General features: G+C 39.3%; 1 protein-coding gene across 1 annotated transcript in view; it reads left to right on the top strand.

Annotated features, from left to right (window-relative positions):
• Positions 1-1,194: 1,194 nt before the first annotated feature.
• The window catches only part of LOC115007430 (contactin-associated protein-like 4), a 93,571-nt gene continuing 70,247 nt past the window's right edge, over positions 1,195-24,518 (top strand). Inside the window, exons 1-2 of the mRNA XM_029430295.1 lie at positions 1,195-1,402; positions 14,513-14,623. Coding sequence (XP_029286155.1) covers positions 1,318-1,402; positions 14,513-14,623 — 196 coding nt within the window. The 5' untranslated portion in view covers positions 1,195-1,317. The remainder of the gene's footprint in view (positions 1,403-14,512; positions 14,624-24,518) is intronic.

Raw genomic sequence — 24,518 nt, 5'->3', positions numbered from 1 at the left:
AACAGTCGTCATACCTTGCACGCACATAGTTGGCATATTGTATCGTTATGTCTTTGTATGTCACCTTCTTCTGCCATTTCACTCTATGACTAAGGGCCCCGCCATCAAGAACATGCATAGCTTGCACCTTTTCCGCATATGGTTGCACACCATTTCCTAGGGATTTTGCTAGTTGTGCCTTTATCGTTTTAAGCATTAAATTGTCCTTGAATAGTGAAGTTGGCATTGTTGTAAGCTCATAGCCAAAGTATGGCGCGATGTTTTTCTCTCTCTGTACAATAGCTAGCAGGCGATAAAACGGGTGATTTGGGTGGATATGAACTCTGTTTTTCAACCTGGATTCCTGGATACAGATGATCTAAAGATCGAACTTGAACTGGACGCCCTTTTTTTATATGCACAAGTAACCAGGCCTTTGTACCTAAAACACAGGCAGCCCATTGTAGTTTTGTTGACGAAAACTAGCAATACCTACATTACGTTTAATGAGTATTCAATGATTATTTTAAATGAGCAGAAAAGTCATTTAGATCCGCTCAGAGACAGAACATATTTCATTAAAAGTATGCTTATATTGACGAAAAATGTTTATGCCCCACAGTAATGTATTAATGCTGGAAAATATTCAAATGCATATAAAATCATTTTTATATTATTATATATATATTATATAGATTTTTGCGGATTTTGCATATGTTGTTATACTCAGAAGTCTGCTTCGTTTGACACCAAAACCAGCTTTATACCATTTCTTTCGTAGCACCTAATTTTACTCTTCAAGGACCAGACTACTACACACACTAATAAAACAGAAACTTGAACAGAGACCATTGTCTAATAATCGTGATGTCTCATGTCAAGAAATGTGAGAATTGTAAGCTATTGCTAGATGATTAAGACGACCTATTTCTCACTACAGTATAAATAGTTAAGCAGCAACAAGGCACACGCTCTCCCTGCGCTGAAGTGAAACCAGTCCTGGGACTCAGGAACTCTCAGCTTCTTCAGGATCTCAGTGTGGGAGGCGGTGCGCTGGACTCGGACCTGCAACAATCTCGCAAAAAGCCCTCCCTCTTTTCCTCGCTCCTTCTTTTCCCTCCATCACTTGACGGAGACCAAGCAGTGTGAGAGCATTCTCCTTCTCCCCACTGGGTACCGGACGGCCCCTCCACACTGTGGCAGCGGAGCTACTGCAGCGCAGCGCGCCGGAGCGGAGCTGGAGGAGAGGAGAGAAGCGAAGAGGAGAGGAGGAGGACGGACAGAGTGTCCCCCCTCCGACTGTTGGGATTTTATTCTGCAGCATCCCGTCGCTTCAACATGCTTTTGGGGAGTAAAAGAGTCTCTGGGATTACTGCGTTGATCGCCTCGCTGCTTCTCGGCTCCTGTGGGACAGGTGGAGAAGGTGAGCGGCTCCACGCGCTGCCTGTGAAAGAGAGCGGGCTGTTGAGTGCGTTGTTGGTGTTGTTGAAAGGGACCACTGTGTGGTATTATTGCACAAGTCAGACATCACTTGACTGTATGGGTACTGGCTAACAATGAGGGGGTGGCTGTTGTTGAGACTTCAAACTGTCCACATAATGACAAATCAGCTCATTGAGAAAGAAAATGTAAAAGTTTATTTCTCCCTTTTTCTAGATATAATGTCTTAAGACAAAATGGAAATTGGTCAAACATGATAAGGGCTACTTTTCATAAAGCTATGAATTTAAATAACTGAATTTTTTTTGGATTATCTTGATTAATCAAGATATATAAACTCGAATAATTAACTAATTTAGATTTATTTTCATTATTGATTAATCTGCACATTTTATCAATTAATCATGTAATCTACAAAATATAAATTTCCAAAGTAGATGATGCCTTGTCCTGTTTTGTGTGGTGCAAAAAAAAACCAAACAAAGATCTTCAGTTTAGTACAATAATGTACATTTGAGAAAACAGTTAATCTAGTGATGAATTGTCTAATTGTTTTTAGATCTAGCCTATTCCTCAAAAAACAGCCATGAAATCTGCCTTCATTAAAAAAAAATGTAAGTTAAAACATAACTGCAAATTGATTCTGATCTGCGCTGCAACCTGTTTCTCCAGTTTGGTAAGAAGCATTGTCCCTCATTCAGTTTATTCGGTGAATTGTGTGAATTAAACAGTTTGCTGGGTCTGATCCGACCACAGAGGGGGTTGGCTGTTGAAAGGGAGCTCACGTGTTCTTAACGGTTTGAAGTTTGAAGAGACAGCGAATCCCACAAGTTGTTCTCTTATTTGAGCTTTTTCCAGCATTTGATGTTTCCTCATGGGAGAAAGAAAGGAGAGACTGTGGTCTCTCCGTGGAGATGTGGGTGAGCAGGAGGATGCTGCTGCCGCTTAGGCTCTAGCTTTATACTCTGAACAGATTTTCTTTTGGTAAAGGGATGATTTCAGAAGTGAAGTCACTGAAAAAGTTGCCGATTTTAATAAAATAATGTGAGAAAAGAAACGTTAAGGATTGAGAGAATTCACCGTACAACAAGTGTGAGAGCTGGATAGATCTCCTATTCCCCGTTATTAAATCCCTGAGTGCATATGAGTTGTTTTCCTCTCTGGGGGTTTTAATGAATGGTTTCAGTCGCTGCACTCTTGAAGTAGTGGCTCTATAAAATCTTATGAACCTTCCCCCCCACTCTAATTATACTTTACTCTTTTTGAATTATGTTGTAAATAAGGGGAGCTTTTAACGTGACATCCCTGTAGGCAGATCGACAAAAACCTCACTAATGAGCCGTTTCACACACAGATTGGTGGTGCTGGGTGTGCAGGGTTCAGATAAAAGGGATGTATGCATTAATGGGCATTGTGGTTTCTCAACTGTATTGATCGTTTGGAAAGACAACAGCTGTAAAAAGTGGTATCGATCGTATTGAATGAAATCGACCCAAATCCAGATGAAATGGGGACCTTTTCTGTGTTGGTTCAGAGCCTCAGACACAACAATTTCCGAGAGACAAATGAGAAAAGCTGAGATTTTACTCCATCACTCCTCTGTGCTTCATATATTTTGCTCTGCAGCTCACTGTCTATCAGTCAGATCTTTCATCATCCACTTAATGAACTGTCTTCTGTCCAGATTATGCCTCCTAAGCAATGAAAAGGTTTCCGCTCAGTAAAGAACTCTCATATCATTCATCCTGTTTTGTACATGACGGACAGGAGGTTTGTCATTGTCACATTTATCTTCTTCAGTGATACACACACACACACACACACACACGTTTATACTAAAGCTGCCAGTATGGTTCATCACAGTTTAATAGTTAAACAGCTTCAGAACTTTACGTCGTCGACAATTTCTGTAACTTTATGAAACGGACAATCCAACAAAATAATACTGAGAATGGTTTTAACCCTCCTGTTGTGTTCGGGTCAAATCTGACTGATTTACTACTTTCATCAATCATAAGTATTATGTTTTACAGTTGATTGCTTCAAGGCCTTATGGTATCCTCCACAGTAAGCATTTGAACATATACAATTGCTGATCACCACTTTCATTGAATTTGGAGTGGTTTAGTCAACTTTGTTACAGCTATGGTATTCCCGGTCAAAATTGACCGCCATAAGAAATGAATGGGTAACCCTAGATTACCCATCCATCAGATAGCACATACACACACACACACCAGACTGAACAATTAGTTGTCTTTTCCCGCGCTCATGTGCCTATCCACACCTTCCAGACGAAACAATATATCATATCTTCTACACAAAAAAAATATGTCATATCTTCTTACAGACCCCCTACATATAGCTTTTATTTGTGCCCTTTTCTCATTTTACTCTGTGAGCACAATGAATAGGTGACCGATTAGGCGATTATCTGTCAGAGAGGTTCTTGACCAAATTTTTGAACCAGATGAAGTTGAAGTTGACCCAGAAATAAAGGAGGATGTCTCAGAAATGGAAGACAACATCGATCCTGAATTTGATTAAGACTGACTGACCAGTCAATAGATGGTGAGGAAGAGGCCCCTGAGGAAGAGGTCCCAGAGGAAGAGGTCCCTGGGGAAGAGGCACCTGAAGAACCGTTACCTGAGGTGACATTCCAGTCCAAGGGTGGCACATTGCTCTGGTATTCATCCTCCCAGGACAGAGGAAGCAGAGAGAGACTGAAAAACATTGACTGACTGAATTGACTGACTGAACGACTTCAGGAGGTCACTTGTTAGGAAAACGCATGTCGTTATAAGCATTTGAGCAAATTACTTATGCAGACATTTATTGGTGGGAGTTGTCAACTAATCATCATCATCATCATACCTTTATTTTATTATCATCATCATTACCATGACTAATGGTGTCTTTGGAAAACAATCCGTACCTTCTTCCTCCTTTCAACTTCAACTTCATTCATCAACTTTTGGGGTAATGTGTTTTCCATACTCGCACACTCTCCACCTTATTTTTTTTTCGATTTGCAGTTACCATTGGTACCACGTTCGACAGGCAGTCTACGGATAGACACATTTTGTTTCTCATTTCTCTAAAACATAATTTGAGCTTTGTCTTCGTTTCGATGTTTGCACCAGTAGAAGCAGTGGGGGTGTCTTCAGGATGTCAGATGGCTTAGACTGTAGATATGTGTGTTTGATTATTTAGCTGAGGCTGAGGAGGGAAACATTAAAGTGCTATTACTTTCTCAAAATGCTGGAAATTCGTCTCTTTCAGACCAACGTCAGACAGAATAAATTGGTAAAAAAAAAATGTGCTGCAAGAGGAGTTAATTTAAATTTGAGCCTAGCTCCCTGTTTCATATTCAAACAGTCCTGTCTCATCCAAATGTATTACTTTTCAATGAGCTGATGGTGTGCACTGAAAGAACATAAACCTCTGAATAAAATCAATTTGGTGTGAATGTGTGAGACATTTCTTCTGCAAAACCCTGCTGTCCTTTATGCTTCATGACACGGTGGAGAAACATCATGAGGAAAGAGCAAAGTAGTGGAGGATAAATCGGCCCTTACTTTTCTTCTATGGCGTCATTTATGAAAATGTGTTTAGAAGAAGTGGAGTCATGAAGAGGTTCTGATTAAGTCAAGGTTATATAAAGGTGGCAGGGGCTTGTGGTGTGAGCCTGGAGCTGCCAGTCATGAATCTAGATTTATTAATCCAGGGACAAGTAGTTAAGCGATAAAAGTGACAGAGAACTGCAGTTCATCCATCTGCCTTTGTGACCTGAGGGATTTTGTGTTTGCCCAAGGCCGACTCCTCAGTGGATGTCTGCCTCCCTAAAAACAGAGTCATTCATCAGATAGCCCTGTCATTATCTCAGATGACTTGTTATTGGTCCAAGAATCAGCCACATTCTGCTGAGGTAACTATTCACTGTCTCTCTCTGAAGCAGGAGGAGAATAGAAACTGCTATTAGCAAAAACACAGTGTGTGTGTGTGTGTGTGTGTGTGTGTGTGTGTGTGTGTGTGTGTTAATGAGTGACTTGTTGATTTGCTGTGAATTCATGTTTTTCTGACAGACTGTCAGGGATTTATCTGACAATTGTTCATACAATGTTTTATTATTATTTTTGTTTTCCAAAAGGCAAGGATGACGAGTAATTGATCTCAGGAAATAATGTTTCTTGTTCTTTTAGTAAACTAGAAAACCAGTGTTGCCAGTGTTATATCATTTCATATTATATTGTTGGATTTATTTTCATCTCTGAAGCATAAAGCCTTTTTATAGTTTATAGTTTTTTAAGTTTTGTGTGTAAAGTCATTAGCTGCAATGAAACTACAATAGTAGATTAAGTAGCGCTGGAGTAAAAAGTACAATATTCCTTTAGAGTAGAAGTATAAAGTTACACAGAATTAAAGTAAAGTATAAGATCCTCAACATTGTACTTAAGTACTGTAAGAAAGGCACTTAGTTACTTTCCACCACTGCAAAAAACAAGTGTGTAATTCAGAGGCACTATGCTAAAATATATATTTATGTAAATGTATGTGCGCTTTTAAGATTTAGATACTGCACATTACATAACTTCAAAACTTTTAAAATTCAAGAATTCAAGAATAAACAATGGGGAAGTCGATGTACAAACTGTTACACAGCGGTATAAACACATTGACCCTCGTGATGCTCCTGAAAGCATCCGTACCAGTGGGCCCATTTTCTGTTTGACATTCAAAACCTCGCAAAACTCGTACTTTGTGCCTCATAAAACAATATTTTTCAAATATACGCTTCAGTTTTACATTTAAATAATTCTTAGCACAAGATGCACTTTGTTGATGCTTTGTTGATGCTTTCCTTAGCTGAAGTTTTCCCAGTTATGTAATTGTAGATTTTTACTTTAAGGACGTCTTGGCTCAATTAATGTAAAAAAGTTTAAATGTTTGGCATATTTGATCTGCTGATCGTGCATATAATGAAAAGCAACAGCTACTAAATGGACCTTGAGTGATTGTTATCTCCACTGCTCAAGGTCCAAGGACACAAAATAACTTTGAACTCTTTAATCAAATTTTTTTACATTTCCTGCTAAATATCACAATTCCCTGCTTTTATTGTGAAGGCTAGACCAAAATTGGAAGTCTTAACTTGAACTAATCTTGATTAACAACTTGTTGATTCTAAATGAGTAGTTTTCCCTTACATCTGTGTAAATGGATTTCCATATCAGTGTGTATAAACATTTGAAGAAAACACTACACACTAGAGCAGGAGTTTGTAGAAGAAGGTTTGAGAACATAAAAAAAGAGAAGAAGTGGAGGAGTTTGGTTCAGTGCCCTGTGTAGACATTCATTGTAGTTTAAGCCATGCAGTGTCACTCTCAACTCCTTCTCTCATTTCACCGATCAGTGGGTTTTCTTTTTCTTTTTCTTTTGGGTGTGTGTGATTTCAGATTAATTTGCCTGACTCCACTCTCACCTTCACACAGCTGCAGCTCTGATGCACAGCAGCTGCAAGTTTCAGCAACAAAGTCCTGTTCTCCTGTTGCATGAACCTTCTGCCATCTGGGTCATTTCTGTTGTATGGCTTTTCAATGCAGTTATGTTTGATGAAAACCCTGTTGCTATGAAAAGGTTAAGTGCTGTATTTCAAGACACTTTCACCATGACAACAGAACGTTTTTTTGGATGTCATGTGCCTATAACAGACATATTTATTTTTTCCTATCACATTTTTGCTACTTTCCGATTAACGGGTTCTGAGACCACAATCATGGCACCTTTTTGTAAAAATTTAATTTATCGATCAGCCTTTTTCAGGCCTTTATGACTTCTGAAAACTAGAATCTTGCATAGAATATGGTGTTTGAACATCCAGCCCTCTGATGTATAAATTACAGTGACAAGGAATTAAGAATTTTCTCAAAGTAAAGTACGTAAGTAAAGTTTCTTATTATTATACATGTATGTATAGTATTACTGTAAGCCTTGTGCTACTCAAATAGATTTTCCTATCACATGTCTCAGCATCCTGTCACATTAATACTCCCGTCTCAATCAATTAAACTGCAAATTAACATCAGATTAACTATAAATACAGTTAATAATTACTTAACCTGCTGCTTTGACCTGCCTCCTTTCCAATTTAATGACAGCCTCTATATTAGTTGGCTCGATGAGTGGAGTGGCACAGTTGGAGCGAGCCATGTGAGTGCCTCTTGAAATTAGAACCATCAGGACACTTATTTATGTACTGAATCTATTCTGATCTCTCTGTCTTTGTGAAAAGAGCTTTACTGTATGTAATAATAGTCAACTTCTGTTCACCCCAATCCAGACACGATCAACATAATGCTAGAGTTGGTGTAGAGTTTTGGTGCGTCAGTATTGAGGCAAAACCTCCACCATGAAGACAAAAGAACACTTCAAGCAACTCAGCGAGAAGGTGATTGAAAAGCACAACTTTTTATTGTTCATTTATGTGACCGACATTACTGTGAGGTACATTCTGTCCTACCCACTAACAAACTGGTTACCGGGAATATTAAATGGATGAATGTTCTTTTGTGTGCAGAATATAATAGTTTGCTGTGTTTAGTTTCTCGTTGTATATTTTTGTTCAGCTGCTAAAATACATCCTCTGTTGAAACCACAATTAACATGCTTAAAAAAGAATCAGGGAAACGTCAACTACAGTCTTTAAGACATATTTGAGACCGTACCTTCCAAGAAAAACAACAGCATCAGTGGTTTCAGCAAGGTCCCCAAAACAAATGACAAACCCTTCTAACGGCAGTATGGATTAAGACTTGTCCGTGGATGGTGGAAGTAGAATTTGTTATAGAGCCACACAATATGCAGAGGGAGGAGATCGGGGATGCATGGATGGGTCCACAAAACATTAAATCAACGAAAACACTGTTAACGGTCAACGACTAAAGTCTCCCAAACTTAACAAAGTAGTTATTTTAACCCAATCCATGCATTATAAGTGTCCTTCTGCAGGTCATTTACATGCATGTGTTGTAGTTTAATTTGGAGGACTTTACCAACGCAACATTTATGTAGCTCAAGTCATGCACAAACTTATTTTTCTTTTAGAAAAGAAGGCACTGCTTTGCTTGATTTACATACACAATAAATGGTTTTAGAAACTTATGGTCTTCTCCACCCATCGGGAAAGCCAACCCTAAGAGCTCGAGGCAAAAGAGAAAAAAAGAAGAGCATGATAATTTGATTTTTTTTTTTAACAGTGACTTAATGTCTTTAAAAAGAAAATGCTTTAAATTTCTTGTTCCTATTTTGAAATGCAAAAATGATCCATTAATGAAATGCTCATCACATCTCCCCCTGCGTCCATTAGCAGAAGTGATGTAACCTGCAGCAATTCTCTCACATCTACATAAGACTGACATATTTCATTGTGAATGATTTTTGAATCTTCCTTCTCATTACTGATGTGTTTGGCATTAATATTTGTTGTTGCCTGTCTCAGCACTCAGCATGTGTGCTAATGTGATGAGGGTTAAACCTCACAGACTCCAGATACATGTTTTAATTGCTACTTTGTTGCAGTGCAGGTTTCTTTTGATCATTAAATTCTGCTGATTAGGTCTGCCTCCCATGGAGCTTCATATTAATGCAGTTAGCACGGAAGAAATGGCAGTATTGTTTTCATACCATTTCACAGAGAAAAAGTAGTTCATTATGTTACAAAGAGCACTTCATCTACTAAAATGGTGAGAGTCAGCAGAATCACGGGTCTGCCTGATGTGTCGCCAATAGACAGGAAATGAGGAACAACTATTTCTCTCATAGCTAGCAGTCAGCCCGGCAGCAGAGCTTCTCATGTTGGCTGTCAGGCTCCAGTCTGCAGTATTAACATCAGCCAAACAGCTTTACCAGGCTCAACACATGGCTCAAACAAATACTTTTAGGTGACACCTCACAACTTGGATAGAAAGTCACAAACTGAGTTCATCATTAGTGAAGTTAATTTACTTATGAAGGCTTTTGGAAATTCGCTATCAATCACAGCTGACTTGTAGTACATTAGTAGGCATAATTTGGTCCGTTTTTATAGAGGAAAGTAGTGTCTGGCACCACAAAGCTTAAGACATTCCTACAGAACGAGTGCAACGAAATATGCCTAAATGTGGTCAGTGCTTTAATATAGCCACCAGAGGGCCACGAACAGCCAGAGCCTTCACGGAGTCAACGTCAGCCAAATGTTGTTTTTATATAGGGTTTGGGCAGGTTTTTGGGTTCAGGTATTAGGCAGATAAACCTTTTGTCGACTAGCACCTCTTTGGGAAAAGGGTGAGAAGTTTGTAAAGACACAAACAAACAAACAAACAAGCACAGCTGTTTTTTACTTGACTATGGCTATTAGATCCCGCTTACTATGAGAGAGAGAGAGAGATCACACTGATCAACAAGTCAACAGCGACTCTCTGGCACACTTTTATTCAGCTCTGAACTCTTTTAGCTTGTTGAAGTGATGGATGGTGCTCATCAGTATTCAGCATCTCCAGATCTGCTGTTGTCTCTCTGGGCACTCAGTTATTTCACTAAAATGGTAAACTGGATGATATACTGCAGATGGATGGACTTTCTGTCTCTGCTTCTGTCTCTTCCTCTTCTGTAACCCTGTGCCTCAAGCGCAAAACACACCAGCCACATCACAGTTCACACCTGCCAACCTTGCTGATTTTCCCAGGAGACCCGTTTTTCATTGCCCTCTCCCGGTTTCCTCCCCCCGGGGGTCACAATTCTCCTGTATTCTTCCCTATTTATGACACATTTTCACACTTATTTTTCGATATCACAACCTGTTTCTGGCACTATACAGCCTGTGTTTCCGCTGGGACTCGAGCCTTGTCTTCTTCAGTTAGGGAGAGTCGGAGAGAGAAATAGAATCAAAGAGAAAGCAAATTTCAGACTTCCTTGAAAGAAGAATTCCTTTTCCTTGTGGAACATTTTAAAGGAAAAGGGCATGAATTTGTCTGTCCCGTCTGCAGACCTTTTTGTTCCCTCAGTCACCTTTTTTAAATGTCAATAGTCTTCCGAGGAAAATCAGCCTCGCCTGTTGAAAAACCTTTGCTTCTTCTAACCAGCTTTTCTTGCCAAGGCCGTGCTCTCACGACACATTACCCCTCTGAGGTTTTACAATGCTTATTTCACCTTTGTGCACTGTTTTTACTGTATTTTGCAGTCGGTGCTCTGCTATACTCCTCATCTTGCTCTTTGCCTCAGGCCTGGCTGGATGGAGATGAAGAAACAACATTATGAAAGGTGTTAGGTTATGCCATCATATATACAGGTTGTTTTCTTTAATTAGATGACAGATGATGTCATCCTCTGATGAATTGTTGATGGTCAGTTGACATTCTTTCAGCTCACATGAATCCGTATTCTTCTGTAGTTTACAAAACTATTTTTCCTTTGTTCATTTTGTTTAGAAGAACTTTCTGAACATTGCCATCTGTCATCATGTCATCAGTGTCAGAACATGGTCCTTAACATTACAAACCAAACCAGAGTTCTAGCTGGTATGTTTTCAGTAGTTTCCCTAATATTGTTTTCTTACTATGAGCAAACTGCACAGCAAGGGTTTCTTTAGTAGTAGAGCTGCAACCATTAGTCGACTAATCAACTGGAAACTATTTTGATAATCAATATTTTTTTCCTGCTTTCCCCTCTGTTTATATATGATTTTAAACTTAATATCTTTGGGGTTTGGACTGACGGAACAAGACATTTAAAAACATCACCTTGAGCTTTCAGAAACTGAGATGGACCCTTCTTCACTATTTTCTAACATTTGTGAGACCAAACGAATAGTCAGGTAAATAATCAGTAGAAAAATGTTCAGTAGTTGCAGTCCTAATATTAAGGAAGTTAAAAACATACAGAAAACATTAACCAACATTTTGAAAGAACTCAATTTCATGCGTTTTGACAAATGTAAATGGCGATTCAATACATCAGGCCTGAGCAGTGAGAAATGATGGTTCAAAGGATATTTTCAAATATTGTGCACTACCACACAAAACCACGAGTTTCCTGCAGATTCCTTTCTGTCTGAAGATCCAGCAATTGACCTGAGCTTGAATGGAAACGCACAGACAAACTGAAGTGTCTGGAGAGAGGAGAGTAGTTATATGCCGATGTCTTAGGTGGATATGACAGGCTATTCAAAACTGTCAACAGCCTGTGGTCTCGGGTAATGAATATCCCTCTGTGCTTGAAATGAAGTACAATAATGTTGACAAAGTAATCTCAGCTGAAGCCTTGTTGTCAGAGGACGGAGATGGGGCTTGGCACTTCTGAATAGGTTGTGAATAATTTGAACTGGCTCTCTTCTCAGTGGTCGAAAACAACATCCATTAAAAGAAGAGAGTTTAGATTACACTTACACGGTAATCAAGGAAACAAGTGAACATTTGATAATTAGTCAGTTAGGTTTTCTGGGCAAACTGCTCCTCCATGAATAATTGACAAATATAGTCCTCCTGTTTCATAACTGCTTTTGTCAGCTGCACAACAACAACCCTCAAAATAGTTTCTTGCTAAAGGACTCATCAGCAGTGTAGATACTGGCTGACAGAGATAATCAATCTGCGTCTTCCACTGGACATGTGGCACTATAGAAATCATATACAGTATATATTTAAGCAATAGCTCACGACAGGCCGTGGTATATGGTCATTATATCATAGTTAAGGGGCGAACCACGGCCCTTAACTGTGATATAATGACCATATACCACGGTCTGAAGTGAGCTATTGCTTTTATAAAACGGTTACCAAGTGTGGAAAAATACACACTCCAATTTAAATAGTTTTTATTATTAAATAATGATGTTCAAAATAAAATAGTCCCTCCGTTGCCTTCTGCACAAAACATAGTGCGAGGTGGTTGCTATGCAACAACACTAACAGCTGCTCTTCACGTAGCTCTTCATGTCGTCTTTTAGGGGCTGTTTTCTCCGGAGATAGGCACTGATCAATCCACTCTTCCAGAGTAAAGCTTTGTAAGTTTGTTTCTTAACGGATGTAATTTAACAGCTGTAACGGTTGTAGCTTTTTCTCAGACGCGGAGGGATATTGACTTGTTGTGAAAAGTAACTACAATTCTACCCGTGATATACGCTCATTATACCATGGCTAAGAACCAATCAGATTGCTTGATTTGACATGTCCGTTTTATAATAGCCTATAGGTGTCTTCTCTGTATTCTTTTAATGTAAACTTTTAAAAAAGCGACCCTCACAGCATTAAAGTATAGCAACACATTAGCAAAGGCATATCACTTTGATAATCAGAAGTGTGTGTCTGTGTGTTTCATTGAAATAAAATGCATTTAAAAGTTAGAGAGAAACAAAGATGGCAGAAAATAATTGATGTCATAACTTCGAACACAGACACTCAAAAGTTGATTTAAAGGTTCAATGTGTAAAATATGGCAAATTTTAAACTTAAAACGTTAAAAAATTAACATTATCAACAGAATGTGACGAGGTAACAGTGGTGACGTTATGTCAAAGACGTCTATCTATTGTGCTGCAGAGATATCTACTGAAGTTAGCATTCTGACTAGTTCCGCTCCGTCCAGTCTTGTAATACCACTTGTTCCTCTAGAGGCGATAGTGAGTCACTGTAGCTCAGACCGGAGCTACAGTTCAGCTGCCTGACTTTATAGTTTGTTTATTGGATTACATTCAAAGTGGCAGAAACGAGAAAACCTCCCGCACCACCTCACTTTGTCCTCACAGCTGCCAGGAGGCTGTTTCGCCGAGTGAAAAGCTGTCGGCAGCCCCAGGAAACGGTGTAGCTTCAGTCAGCAGTTAGCTCGAATTCAGCCACAGCACCGGGGAACTGCAAACTCACTGTTGCTGCCGTTACACAGGTCCACCAGCCCACTGTGACTGCTGCCGCTGGAGGCGGCTCGGCTGACCTCTCGCCGTCTAACTGAGGCGACCGCCGACCTCCGGCTCTGCCGACCTTTCTCCTTCCCCGGCGGGCTGCTCTCCTTCCACCGGGAAGAAGACGCGAATATGCGGGTTTTGGATTTAGTCTAATAAATAAACTAACATAACTTTACACAGACTACAGCCCCCGGTTAACATTAGTGCCCCAGTAAACGAAGATTGATCATCTCCACGTGAAGATTATAAGACAGCAGTGTTTTTTGACGGCTCTCAGAGTTTCAGCAGTTTTGTCGAATATTGGTATTCTTGCCCCCTGACTGACTGACAGGCATTACACAGGAGGGAATGCAATACACAATGAATATATTTGGATTTATTAAATATGCCAAACTACTACAACTAAAATATAAACATTAGATTGTACTGACCAGTTTAGAGGTGACATTGTCCCCCATTTCTTTGGAGCAAGTGGTTCGGAGTTACGCATTGAACCTTTTTAATGCAAATGGCAATCAAGTCTTTGACAAATCAACTCTGGAAATTGTCATGTTTACCATCTGATTATGATGGAAATTATAAAAAAAATGAATACAATACAAGTAAAGTGTACATATTGTGTACAGCACTACAAATAGTACTAATAGTATATTACATTTTACTGTACTGTTAGTAGCTATATCGGCTATGTTCATCTTATTGAACCTGAAAAGTTTGTAAAAATGTAACATTGAAACACCTGTATTCTTAATTTTGATACGTCTGGGCTTGCAATTTACCGTAACTTTGTTTCCATGTGTCCCGGTAGGACTGTTAGCCATTGCGTTGTTTGTTTGCATCAGCGTAATATCTACATACCTCATAATCGTATACTTACGGACATTTATAAACCTCAAAGTGTATGAGGCATGAAAAGGTCTCCACTTTCTTTCCTTTCCCTCTGAAACCAAGTTGTCATTTTCATGTTTCTGCTCTGTGTGACACATTATCTGCCTCAACCTACAGTTATCTGTTGTACGTACTCAAGAGAGCTTCAAGTTCAACCTTTCAATAATAAGAAAACTTAGTTCAGTCGGCGTTATAGTAACAGATGACACACTATAACAAATTGATCTATATATTTAATGATTCTAAATTGTCTTTCTACTTTGTGGTTAACAGAGGTATGTGACAGCCCGCTGGTGGCCAATCTGGCGCCGTCATCATTCAGAAGCTCCTCCCAGCTAACCAGCAGCCATGGGCCGGTCTTTGCTAAGGTCAACAGGAGAGAAGGTGAGGAATCGTTCATTACTATGTCCAGCTTAAATATTTTACCATGTGCAGTGGCAGCATATTTCAAAGTGGATTTATTGTCATAAATAATTACTCAGCTGAACCAGACATTGACCATGGTACATATTGTACTTGGACTTGGTTTTAGTGTCTCGTATCTAAAGCCACACTAGAAAGCTTTTCACTTTGGCAACAGTGTTTTAAGTTTTTAACTTTGAGGGACTTTGTTACCCATAATTCATTACTTTGACCAGTCTAACATGGCAGCAAAATCCTTTGACATAAATGTCTTCTTTGTGTGTAAAAGAAGTGGGGGAGACGGAGATGATCAGTTATTGGTGGTGAATACAGATATCCCTGGAGAAAGAGCACTCTGAAGTTTAGTACACTATTTTCTGTTTCACTCGGTACTTGGTGTGAAGAATTAATTTGACTGACCCCGCGCCCAACTCATGACACATTGAAGCATCTTGATTATTAAGGACGAGTCACAACTCGCATGTTGGAGCCATAATTTTAGACTTTAATTTGTGCAATTTAACTTAAATTATATTCCTCAAGTTGTTTCCAGAAAAAAACAAAACTGAAAAACATAGTTTCACGTGGCTGCATACGTGTCCTCTCTATTGTGTGCCTACATGTTGTGCTCCATTGCAGTTGGCCTTACAACCACACGTTTTTGATATATTTGCTTAGTTGTTTTCTCCCATTTGATATTTTCCTGATGTAACTTGCTTTGTTAATTTGGTGTTAATTTTCTGTATTTGGTAATTTTCCTTGATTTGCTGGATTTATCGATTATGTTTCCACTGTAGGAAATGTCCCAGAAAACCAAGAACTTTTTGAGGAACTCAGGAATTTTACCAATTTTTTTTATTTTACTGGAGGAAACATTACATTTAGTTTCTGTTTTGATAGTTTCAGGTATAAATTTAAAAAAAGGTCCCTGCTCCATAGATACGACTTTCTGATAGTTCAGGTCACTGATTGGTCAAACAAAGGCGCTATGGCAACTATAACTTGTGTACAGTTTCATTCACAAAAAAAGGATGTATGTGGCAATATTTGGAAAAGGGCGGGCATTTCTTTATTAATTTATAAAATGCTTTGGCGTGACTTTGTTGTTGGCTTCCCGACTAGAAAAGAGAGGGCAATATAAAGGGAGAGAGAGATAGCTTCATGGCAGTTACATACTAAATCAGAGATAAATTACCATCAAACACTCAATACATTGTCACGTTTAGAGACATCCTGGGCTTTTCACTCTCCTTTATATTGTCAAAATTATATTTATATAATTATAATGTTTTATATTTGATCAAAAAGGGCTAAATGTAAGAGGCACCTGTTAGCTCCCTGGTCACACTCGTCTCTACTTTTTTCTGTTACAGCTGTCACCTTCTCCATTCTCTCACAATTGTGTTTCAAAGCTTTAACAGTGAGGGGTTTGAGGTACCGGCAACCGATAAAAACTTTAGCCTTGTGCAGCTTTAAACTTTATGAACTCAGTTAGTTGTTGACATCAGCTGCCAAGAAGCACCTTCAGGCCAGTGAAATGAGCAGAATAGACGGAGAAAAAGCAAAGTCCCTTGACTGAATCTCCCTCTTTTTACTGAAATGTGTTCAGTTCTGTTCTGTGGGCTGCAGTGGTGCATTACCCCCTCAGTGCAGGAGGGAGTCTTTGCCTCTCTAAAGGACGCAGAGCACCAAACATCAAAGCCAACCCTCCACTGGATTCACACAGTCTGAGAGATTCCTCTGTGGAGTCAAGGGAGAGGGAGAGAGAGAGGGAAGCAGAGATAAATACAAAGATAGATAGTTGAAAGGACAGCAGTTACTGCCAACAATCTGTATTGTATATAGTAATGCATAGGAATTATATTACTAGTACATAAAAAAAACTCCCCACAGGGCCACCCCATCACAATAGGCGTATAAATCAGTTCACCCACCACAATGAAAGTTCAGGAGTGAGTGCTCTACTGGATGCTGACGTGGGGCTTTTTCAGGGGCTATCATGGCTGGTTTTGGAGCTTTTGGGAGGGAACGGTTCACTGATTTCTTCATTTATAGAGCGGACTGTGGAGCCAGAGTAGAGAATCGTCTTTGTATTTTACTCCTACTGTAAGAGTAATTTGACCAACTTGGAGACAAATTGAAGATAATCCAGCAGAATGTTGTTGTCTGAGTGTCATTGTGATGGCTGAACAGTTTTTTTTCCCCATGTAAATGCATTTCAACACAATGCAGGAAATTGATATGAGGGAAATTGTTGTGCTCAATTCTGAGGACTGTAGGCACCGCTGAAAGAAAAGCCAATCATAAAGCTGGACCCGTTCCAACAGCCTGCAGCATGGGTTCACAAATTGGGGTGCCTTTACATCTCAGCCCCTCGATACAGTCTGAAACAACTGAAATCTGAGCCCAACAACAAAACTAAAATCAGACTGAACACTGCTTGACTAACTGCTTCACGGACACGTTGTGGCTGCTTGTGGAAGGTGGATATCCATCTTTCTCCAATGGCACATTCTTTGGTATTTTACGTTCGCAACATTATATACTGTATGCATCTGTAATGTGGCTCCCTCATATGAAAACAAAGACAAGAAACTCACTGTCGGTGTAGTCAGAGCTGCAGGTTGTCATGTTGTCCATTATTTATTTTCAGTTAAATATTGATTTGTAAATCTGCAAAGCACCTGTTGCCTTTTTAAATTCTTAGTGATGTGAGAATGGGTCTTAATTATTTAAAGGTTCAATGTGTAAGATATGCCCGAATTTAAACTTAAAACAATGAACTGACATTATCAACATAGTGTGAAGTAGAAACAGTGTTGATGTTTATGTCAAAGATGTCTATGTATTGTATTGCAGAGACATGTACTGAAATTAGCATGCTAGCTGACAGTTTGGCCCGTCATGTCTAGGATGAATAGTGAGGTAGTCTGCACTCAGTTCAGAGGAAGAAGTATAGCTGCCTGACTCGGGCAAACTCGGGGCTTGTCAACGTTACATCCATGATCCGTGCACGTTTTGTTAGTTTGTTTTGATTAAATCTAAAGTGGCAGAAACAAGAAAAAGACTTGCAGCATCGCCTTGTCCCCACCGCTGCCCGGAGGCTGCTCCTCCAGGAGTAGAGTGTGCGAGAGAGACAGGAGACGGACAGATCCTCCGTTAGCACTGAGCAGATAGCACTGATTCAACTTTCTGTTGATGCCGTCACACAGGTTAGAATCAGCCCTCTTTGACTCCCAGTGCTGGTATATACACCGGACGTATCCAAGCTGGATTTGTTCGCTCGTCTCTGCTGCCCGTACCTAAGCCAACATACAAACTATAAAAATGTAACGTTACATAGACCTTACAGCCCCCATTGCCACAGCAAACACTCTCATATCTAAGCCCCACGTGAAGAGTATAAGGCAGTAGTGTTATTTAGACCGGCTCTCAGAGTTTTAGCAGTCTGGTCTCTGGAATTGACTGACTGACGGACAGGCTTACACAGGAGTGAGCAGCTGGCTCAAAATTACACTTTGCACCTTTTAACCTATAACATAATGAAATCTGTTTACATATATATGCATCGCTTGCCTACAGTATAGTATTAGCATATGGCGTATCTTTGTGCAATGCGTGAGTTACTTGCTGCTGCCAGTTAGTCCCATCTTGGCTGGTCAGTCCATATGTGTGCTGGCACTGACAGGAATGTTCACACAAGGCGGCCATTTAATCCCATTACAGTGCTGCCGCGACTTCCAGTGTTGTGCTCTATGGCTGGACACTGAATGGAGCCAACAGCAACAGGAGGAAGCTATGGTCCTGCACCAACATTTAATCTTATTACTCCCAGGTGCATAACAATGTGCAAAGTGGACTATTAGCATGTCATGAAATTGGGGAGAGGCCAGAGATGGAAGCTGTGACACAGAGCTCAGCAGGGTTGCTCTAACAGACGGCTCTGGTTTAGAGGCCACGGAGGCATACATTCAAAGCTGTTCGTCTCAGCAACAGAGTTAATTATTTTCAGGACGTTTTTCATCACCAACAAGGTGGAGATATTTTGCTTTAAACTGCACTGCTGGAGAGGAGTACGACTAGCCCAAACTGTAAAACCTCAATTTCAATCAAAAGCCTTGCATAAGAATAACATGTTTTCTGATGTTGACCCATTTGAGTTCAATCTGCACTCTGAGCCTCCAAGCCAATATAAGGAAATCAATGATCACTCAAATTCCATCAGTGTTCAAGATGCGGGACATCTGAGCATAGTGTTGAGAATATTGTTTAAATCAGGGAAATGGCAAAGTCTCATTAACTGATGATCACGTCACAAAAAGCAGAAACAAAACATTTGTTGTATGGGACGTGGTACCATGCACTAGTTGTTAGTTTGTACAGTCACCTGGAGTGCAGAACATTTGTGTGTGTCCCACCCCTCTGGCAGTGAGAGTGATTACCATATGGGAGCGACCATAGAAACACAGCATCAGCCAGGAGTATGGCAGAAACTACGTTTCTGGAGTGGATGCTCCAGATAAAAAAAGAGGTTGTGAGAGGACTCAAAGAGAGCGGGGGGGATGCAGCTCACCTGCAGGCATACGTGCCTGACAGACTCAAGACACGACAACTCCGGTATACTGTGTATTACAGAGAGCTTTCCCTGGTGACAATGGGCTTAATCAGCATTATTTGAATTTGCTTGGCAGGTCCTTGAATATAATGGACGTTTATGTAAAAGTCCTGCACTCCAGCTTTAACTGTGCCATTCCTTTTTAAAATACAATATAATGAGGCCAGTCTTGCTAAAAATCTCTTCACAGTAGCAACCTGGTTTTTCATACAAAAAAAAGTTAATGTATAAAGAGCACGTCTTGTTTATAAAACAGTGCTTAGGCAAGCCTTCACTATTTGGTCTTCAGTAACCGCATGGAGTCGTCTTATTTTTCTCCAACTAGGCGGGCTGCAGTTTTAGGTCTAAGATGGGGGAAGGGGGGCCTGTTCAATGAGCAAATGAAGCAAATGGGGGTAGCACTGGAAATATTCGCGCTGCAGTTTTTACTCTGCCAAGACACTTCAAGTATTGTTGATACGCCTGAGGATCAATGATTCAACTGAGTCAGTCAACAAATGAATCTTTAACTGTTATGGAGCTGAAGAAAAGTAAGTGTTGGGGAGCATTCCCAACAGGGTTGATTACGTACATCCTAATTGGTTGCATGCTTATGTACAAATGTCAGCATGCAGAGATGAGTATGAACTTTGCAATGAATCTGACATCAACTAGGGGCCTTAATAGTCTATTGACTGGATGAGAATTTGTTTTTTAAAAGGCAAAAGCTGTTGGATGATTATCTCTCCATATTTTTGTCCCTCATTTTGCTGTGTTTCCATCTCTCAACACCTTTTTACTTTTCAATTTGCTTTCCTCCTCTCACCTTTCCCCTCTTTCCACCATCACTTCTTTCTTCTCATCATCTATTCCTGTATTTTCACCCTTTTCTGCCACATCCTGATTTGTCATCCTTGTAGAGAGTACTTTTTGTAATTGTCAAGAAAACATTGAGATAACTTCATTCTATCTTATAGCCAAATGTTAATGACTGCATTTAACATTTACAGCCAAATGTTAATGGAAGTATTTAACATCTAAACTGTCTCACTTCTTCCAGCAGGACATACCGATAATTGCACATTAGAACCACTGTAATTACACTGAAATAGGTTTTCTGGAAGTGCTAATTTAGATTTGAAAAGGGCATTTAAACATTAGCAGGGGGCTTTAGGTTAAAATGAACTGTCGAGGGGAAGCATAGAATGAGCTATTGATCTTTGTGTGACGTGTATGTGCCACCTCTGCCTCTCCAGGTGCCCATTTAATGCTTCTCTTAAACACCTTATCTGTTTAAATACCACAGCTCCTACACTCAAATCCTCCTAACCTGAGGTCTTATGGATCCATTTTGCCTGATTCCTTGACAAAATGGCACTAAAAGCCACTCACCTTTTTTATATTGCCTCTACATCCCTCTCTCAATTTACATCTTATACTCTTTGAGTCCTACTGTAACAGGCCTTTGCCTATATTTTCCAGATAAACAAGTTTATCCATGTTACTGCCAGAATGATAGATGTAATAAGTACTTATGCTTTACATTTTGGCTTTATTTTCCAAGTAAAATAAAATGGTCATGAGGTTCACTATTTTCCATTTAGCTATAATGAGTTACTTCTGTATGACACAACCATTAGCTTTGTCATGTATACTCCTTATAGAAAAACACCCTTGATGCCCCTGCAACCTGTAAGCTTCATTGATTTGTTCTCCTTTTATAAACTCCCCGTTAGTCCGAGTCCCATTACTTAGCAATTCTTTTACCTCGTTTTCCACCTGCCTACCACATTTTCTTTAAAATCCCCAAAGGCTGCGTGTCCAGGGCATGGGTCTAATTTTACTTTGCTGCACGACAACTAAAACTGGTTTTATTGCAGTACCTGTTTTCAAGGTCTTTATAATGGACATTACCTCACAAACATGTACTAGTGTCCTGCTATGTTAAAATATGCTCCTTTTTGTTATTTTTTAGGACCCATCTATGAGAATGTTAATATGGCAGTTTGTTTGCTCTGGTGCTGAGTCATCTTTTTATAAATAGCAACATATTATTTCCCAGGTTGTCAGGAAAAAACACCTTAAGCTCCACCTTAAATCCACTGCAACTATATGACTCTCCAATCATCTTAAACCCCTCTCAAATCCCCCCAAGCCCACACAGACGCATTCAGAAATGTTGACCTGTCTCTCTGTTAATACTTTCTCTCTGCTTGGCTCTGTCTTATCACTTCTCTTTGAAATTCACTCACTTTGGGTGATTTCTTTTTCCCCTCCTGTAATGGCTTGTATCCTTTTTATCTCCTATTTGCCCTGTTTTTGTCTTCCTGTCCCCCTTAGTGTTTTCCCTTTCCTTCACCCATTACTGAGTAGAACAACAGTTCATCAATTCTAACCAAGAATTACTTTTATTTGGTGTCGCTATATCCGTTCCTTCAAATGAAGCCATTGCCCTGACAAGTGTAGTGTCAGCCTCTATTTCCCAGTCGACAATAACACGGTGGAGATTGCAATTAGAACCGAACGGATATAAATAATGTGGTGTTGTGTTCTTTTACTGTCTTATTAAGAGAGACGAGAGCTGAAGGTAATTCTCTTTTGTGGAGATGGCTCTGTGGACAAGCTGAGGGTGTGGTGTTACAGAAGTTGGCTGATAGCTTGAAGTGTCTCTATGTGGTCTAGCCTCCATTACTTACCGAGCAGACTGTGGTTCTAGAGAACAGGATTGGATTGCTCCAGCTATTCATAAATCTATCAGGAGGTTTGTGAAGTCCTGCCAAAGTTCTTAGTAACTACTATCTTGTGTCAAACTAAATAGATTTGCACCATTAAAATGTAATAAATGTCTTCGCTACTCAATACTTTTAAGTAAAGTGTAAATCGGAAAATTTGAAGGGCTCGTGTTTCGACAGTGCTAACCACTGCGCCACCCTTGGCCCACATCATCATGTAGAAAATGGAGGCTTTCACAGCTTTACAGTGTTGCCGAGGTACTTGAATGTATTCATCTGAGAAATGGTAGATATGTAACCCTCACTGTACAATGAACCCTGAAAGGTAATGCAGAAAATGTCTGGTCATTCTTGTATGTTTATAGCTTATGAAGCTCTGCAGACGGGTTAATATCTTGAAATGTTTTTCTTTTTTTCTAGGATTATTAAATGCTAAATTTTAGTAAATCAGGCATACCATATCAGGACAGATTAGCCCTCCACAAAGGCCATGACATTTAAGTAGTCGTACCATAAATGTTTACATGTGCTATTAAAAGGGTTCGAGGTTGTCTTTAACATAGATTATAAAGTAATATTTAGATCCACACAAAGTTCTCGACACAGATCTGCTCCACATTTAACATAATCCCAGTGGCATAAAGAGATTTCCCAGTTGGTTCCACAAATGCAGATTCTTATTTTGATTTAAAATGATGTTAGTCACTGAGATGGTGCTTTTATCCGAAGTAAATCAGGGCCACTTGTAAAATATTGGCCTCTGATGGGCACCGACTGGCTGCTGTGGGATCTGAACTTGTTATCTGATTTTCTGTTCCATCTTCCACTCCCACCCCGCCAAAAAAAGTCATAATCCACCCCTGACACCACACATCTATGGCCTGTATTCTAACGCTGTGCCAGGAGACACATCCCCTTTGATGCTTTCATGCTAGCCCAAATAACTCCATGTATGATTTCCAGCAATGACATATTTACTTATTTGGAGAAATGCACTACTTTTTTTGAAGACTTGTTGGAAAACTTGGTAAATGAGAATATGGACATCGAAGATAATCCATGTATCCTCTGAAGATTAGCAAAGGACTGTCCCTTTTCATTGGCTTTTGGATTAATACATTTTTTAAAATAAATATTCTGTACTCAATACTGCAATTTAGAAAGGTTTATTTTAAAATCTGTTTCTGTTCAGCAACTATATACTAATAGAACTTGTATTGATTTGAGCTGCACCGTCTCCCATCGACCAGCACATAGGTACACATCCTCGGAAAACAAGAAGGTCACACTTGTCGTTAGAAAGACCTTTTGCTATGAAATCAGGCCAATAATTAAAAGCAGGAAATGATTCATCTTTTTTTATTTATTGGTCTTAGTATCAAACATCAATACATTTATGATGCAGATTGAAACTACTACTATTCTTTCAATAGATTGTTCCAGGTTTCATTTTACCCCAATGTAGGACTATTTTATTTAGGAAAAGAAAAGGTTTATGTTACGATGAGTGAAAACATTTGTTTCGTTTGTTAAATGAGAAGAATGGTTCGTAGAAAAACGTGTCCAGACGGAGTTTCAAGGGGACGAAAGTCTTTTTTGACAAAAACTTGTGTAACTTTATTGCTGCGGTTTAATAGGCTAAAACACAAAAGCATTGCATTCTCACTGTAAACTGGTTTCCCAAGAAAATCCCATCAAAGATATTTAGAATCTCTTGGAAAATAATCATAATGCAACAGGTGTGGCAGCCTCTCACACAAGTTACATAAAATAATTAATCAATGTTTCCCTTATTCCAACAATATTGTTGAAATAAGATTTATTTTGGTAATGATGAGAAAAATAAAGGGCCCCACCATGGGAAATCAGTTGCCCATCGTAGACATTTTGCGAAACGATAGTAGTATATTCCCAGTTTCTGGGGGACAGGGATGCCTGTTATCACCGGACATACTGTACTAAGGTGTTTTCATGGAGCAGTCCATTCTTCTCTCAAATTAAAAAATCTAATATTGGAAAAAAATATTAGATTATTAATAAACTTCTAATTTACTCAAAGGTTTAGCGAAGGTTTTTGACAGGAAAAGGGATTACTCTTCAGTACACGGACACTTTCCGTACATTTGTTATTTGTTGTATAATTCATTTTTATCTTCTTCATACTATGAATTATATTTACTACAACTTTTATAATAAACAATTGGAAGATGTAACGTTATACAGTTTCTGGAAGCTGAAATCATCAACCGGCCAGACAGGTTTCTTACAGCCAAGAATAATACATTTTCTTTTTACTACTGTAATTTTCTATTATTACTATTTAGCATGTCATCTTGGTCTCAATCAACATCATAGTGAGTGCAGTAATAACAGTAACCAACTATGTAAAGATATTATTTCAACCGTTTCAACACTAAAGTGTAACACATTTGAATTGATGCCTTAAATGCAAGTTTTTTGTTTTTTTATTAAGATGTACAAGAAGACAAGTAACTTGCACAATACAATTCAAGAAACATGGTATCAGGAGTCAATAGAGGGTAGAGCACCT

This window comes from Cottoperca gobio, chromosome 4, assembly GCF_900634415.1.
Source record: "Cottoperca gobio chromosome 4, fCotGob3.1, whole genome shotgun sequence".
NCBI classification, from domain to species: Eukaryota; Metazoa; Chordata; class Actinopteri; order Perciformes; family Bovichtidae; genus Cottoperca; species Cottoperca gobio.
The sequence above is the reverse complement of the archived record's forward strand: the minus strand, read 5'-3'. Positions and strand labels throughout refer to the sequence as shown.